The sequence below is a fragment of the Nicotiana attenuata genome, unplaced genomic scaffold (assembly GCF_001879085.1).
Source record: "Nicotiana attenuata strain UT unplaced genomic scaffold, NIATTr2, whole genome shotgun sequence".
NCBI lineage: Eukaryota > Viridiplantae > Streptophyta > Magnoliopsida > Solanales > Solanaceae > Nicotiana > Nicotiana attenuata.
Window position 1 is genome coordinate 374 of NW_017682762.1, and position 2,359 is coordinate 2,732.

At 53.1% G+C, this 2,359-nt stretch overlaps 1 protein-coding gene across 1 annotated transcript; it reads right to left on the bottom strand.

Annotated features, from left to right (window-relative positions):
* Positions 1 to 280: 280 nt before the first annotated feature.
* On the bottom strand, positions 281 to 1,158 carry LOC109222022. Its single transcript, XM_019386433.1, has 2 exons — positions 1,124 to 1,158; positions 281 to 1,035 (listed from the first exon to the last, which is right to left on the bottom strand). The coding sequence occupies exon 2, from the start codon at positions 1,013 to 1,015 to the stop codon at positions 281 to 283; it is 735 nt and encodes a 244-aa protein (XP_019241978.1). The 5' UTR covers positions 1,016 to 1,035; positions 1,124 to 1,158.
* Positions 1,159 to 2,359: the final 1,201 nt, after the last annotated feature.

Consider the following 2,359-nt stretch of genomic DNA (forward strand, 5'->3'; position numbering starts at 1 on the left):
TCAAGCTCGGCCTTAACCCGATTAAGCTCGGCTTGCACCCCCCTTAGCTTACAACCGAGCTCTTTCTTTGCTTCCTCCAGCTGGATAGCACAGGACGCGTGCTCTTTATTCAAAAGGTCCAATCCGGTCCGGCTTTCTAGCAGCTTCTCTTCAAGGACCCGGCGCCCCTCTCGCTCCGCCTCCATTTTGTCCTTGATCCGGAGGAACATCGAGTGATATAGCACCCATGCCTGCAAAGAAAAAGTCTAAAGAGTCAGTACTGAGTCACAAGGCAAAAATGTTAGAAATAAAAGGAAGAAGCAAATACCTTGAGCTGCGCCTGCTGGGCTTCGTTGAAAAGGCATGTCCAATCTACAGCCTCGGTTGCAGCCCGGTCTTCCTCCGTCATCAGGTGATGAAGATAGCTTGCAACCCCGACCGGGGGCCCCAGAGCCCGGACGTCTTTGGGGATAGCAAAAGTTACTATCCTGTTACAGTCCGGGTCCAGGCTCGGAGCTGGAAACCTATCGACAAGCTTGTTGACGGCCGAAGTCCCACTTGATTCGGCCTGAGGGTCTTTCCGGGGGATTTCGAGCCCGAAAGTGTTGGCGGAGGGTACCCCATCAAAAAAGGTCTCGAAGCTACCTCCCATCATCGGGATGTCGTCCGGCAGCTGCCCCCAAGTCGAGGAAGACGGGGGGGACGTAACCGGGTGATCGGTACCCGGGGACGCCCGCGCAGGGGCCGAGGGTTCACTAGCATCCTCAACCCTCACGTCCTCGGGAGGAGCCTCAGCTGGATCGACCACCGGCTCAGGGTCCGGTCGAATGGATCGATGGCGGACGAGCTCCGGCTGCTCCTCATCGTCATCCTCTTTGTCATCCTCTTCCTCGGAGGACAAGACGATTTGGCTTTTTGGTTTGCGGGCGGCCCTTTTTGTCCGCTTAGTCTTCCTTTGAGGCTCGTCCGTACCGGACTCCCCGGGCCTTTTATTTTCTCCCGGAACCGGAAGGGGGCATAGTATTGAAGACCTCATCTCCGCGTCCTTGGGCAAGCCTGCAAAACACGAGGGTTAGGATGCATTCCCGATATACAAGAAAAAATGCGTTAACTTGGTGCGCTACCGGTCAAAAAGAAGGCTTACCATGGTTTTTCGCCTCCCACCGACCTTTGGAGATTTCCTTCCAGTTTCGCTCCGAATATGGCCGCTGGGCCACTATCTTGTTTACCCAGCCGGCCAGATCCTTGACGGCAGCTGGAGTTTGGATCACCGCTGCACAAGAAAAGGGGGTTTCAGGAAGAAGTTGAGGAAAACACACTCTAAAAGATGAACAGTGAGAAAATACTTACGTTTGAGGTTCCACCTCTCCGGAAATGGCATGCAATCGGCCGGAATCAGGTCGGACGTCCTGATCCGGACAAACCTGCTCATCCAGCCTCGATCTTTGTCTTCATCGATGCTGGAGAATGGGGGTTTGCTAGCCCGGCGGGCCAGTTTTATTAATCCCCCTCGAAATATTCGGGGGCTGTATAGTCGAAGAAGATGGTCGAGGGTAAAGGGAAAATCGCCCTCGACTCTCTCAACGAAAAACCGAAAGAGATATACGATCCGCCACATCGAAGGGTGGATCTGACCTAAGGTCACCTCGTACCGCCGGCAGAACTCCACTATAATGGGTTCTAAGGGGCCTAAGGTGAAGGGATATGTATATACACTAAGATATCCTTCAACATGAGTCATAATCGACTCGTCACGGGAAGGGGCGACCAGGTCTTTCCCCTCCCATCTACATTCAGCCCTCACCCGGTCCAGGCAACCGGGAGTGATTAGACTGATATACTCCGATGCCGGTTCGCCGCGGCCCGGGACCGATGATGGGTTTTCAACCTGGAAGTCGGCAGATACCGAGCAACCAGTCGGTGTGAAAGCTTTCAATGGGGGTTCTGGTGCAGGTTCATCAGATCTAGCGGGGCTCGCGGCCGAGCTTGGTCTAGAAGGAACACTTTGTGAAGTTTTCGCCATTTCTTGAAGCTTTACGAAGAGATGAAAAGAAAATACAACCAACGCAAAATTTGAGAAAGATAAGGAATGTTGAACCTGGAAGGGTCGTTTATACTTTTCCCATGAGGCGGTGGCACGAATCGCGAAGTTACAGACACGAAGCGACAGATAATTAAGAGAAGCATTAAATGCCTGCAGCAGGCGTGGTCAGAGCACTCGATGGCTTTTTCACCTGGCGTATGGCCATACGTCACGGGCATCACGTCACCGATCATATCGTTTATTATCATTACTCTCTAATAAACGAGGGGACTATCTGTATTGGGTGATACCCTTTTTGCTTGAGCCCGACCGGGTTGGGTCCGGTCCGGGGCAAGT

Bases quoted from the DNA above. Each gene is read 5' to 3' on its own strand.
- LOC109222022 (XM_019386433.1), bottom strand. From the start codon at position 1,015: ATGAGGTCTTCAATACTATGCCCCCTTCCGGTTCCGGGAGAAAATAAA.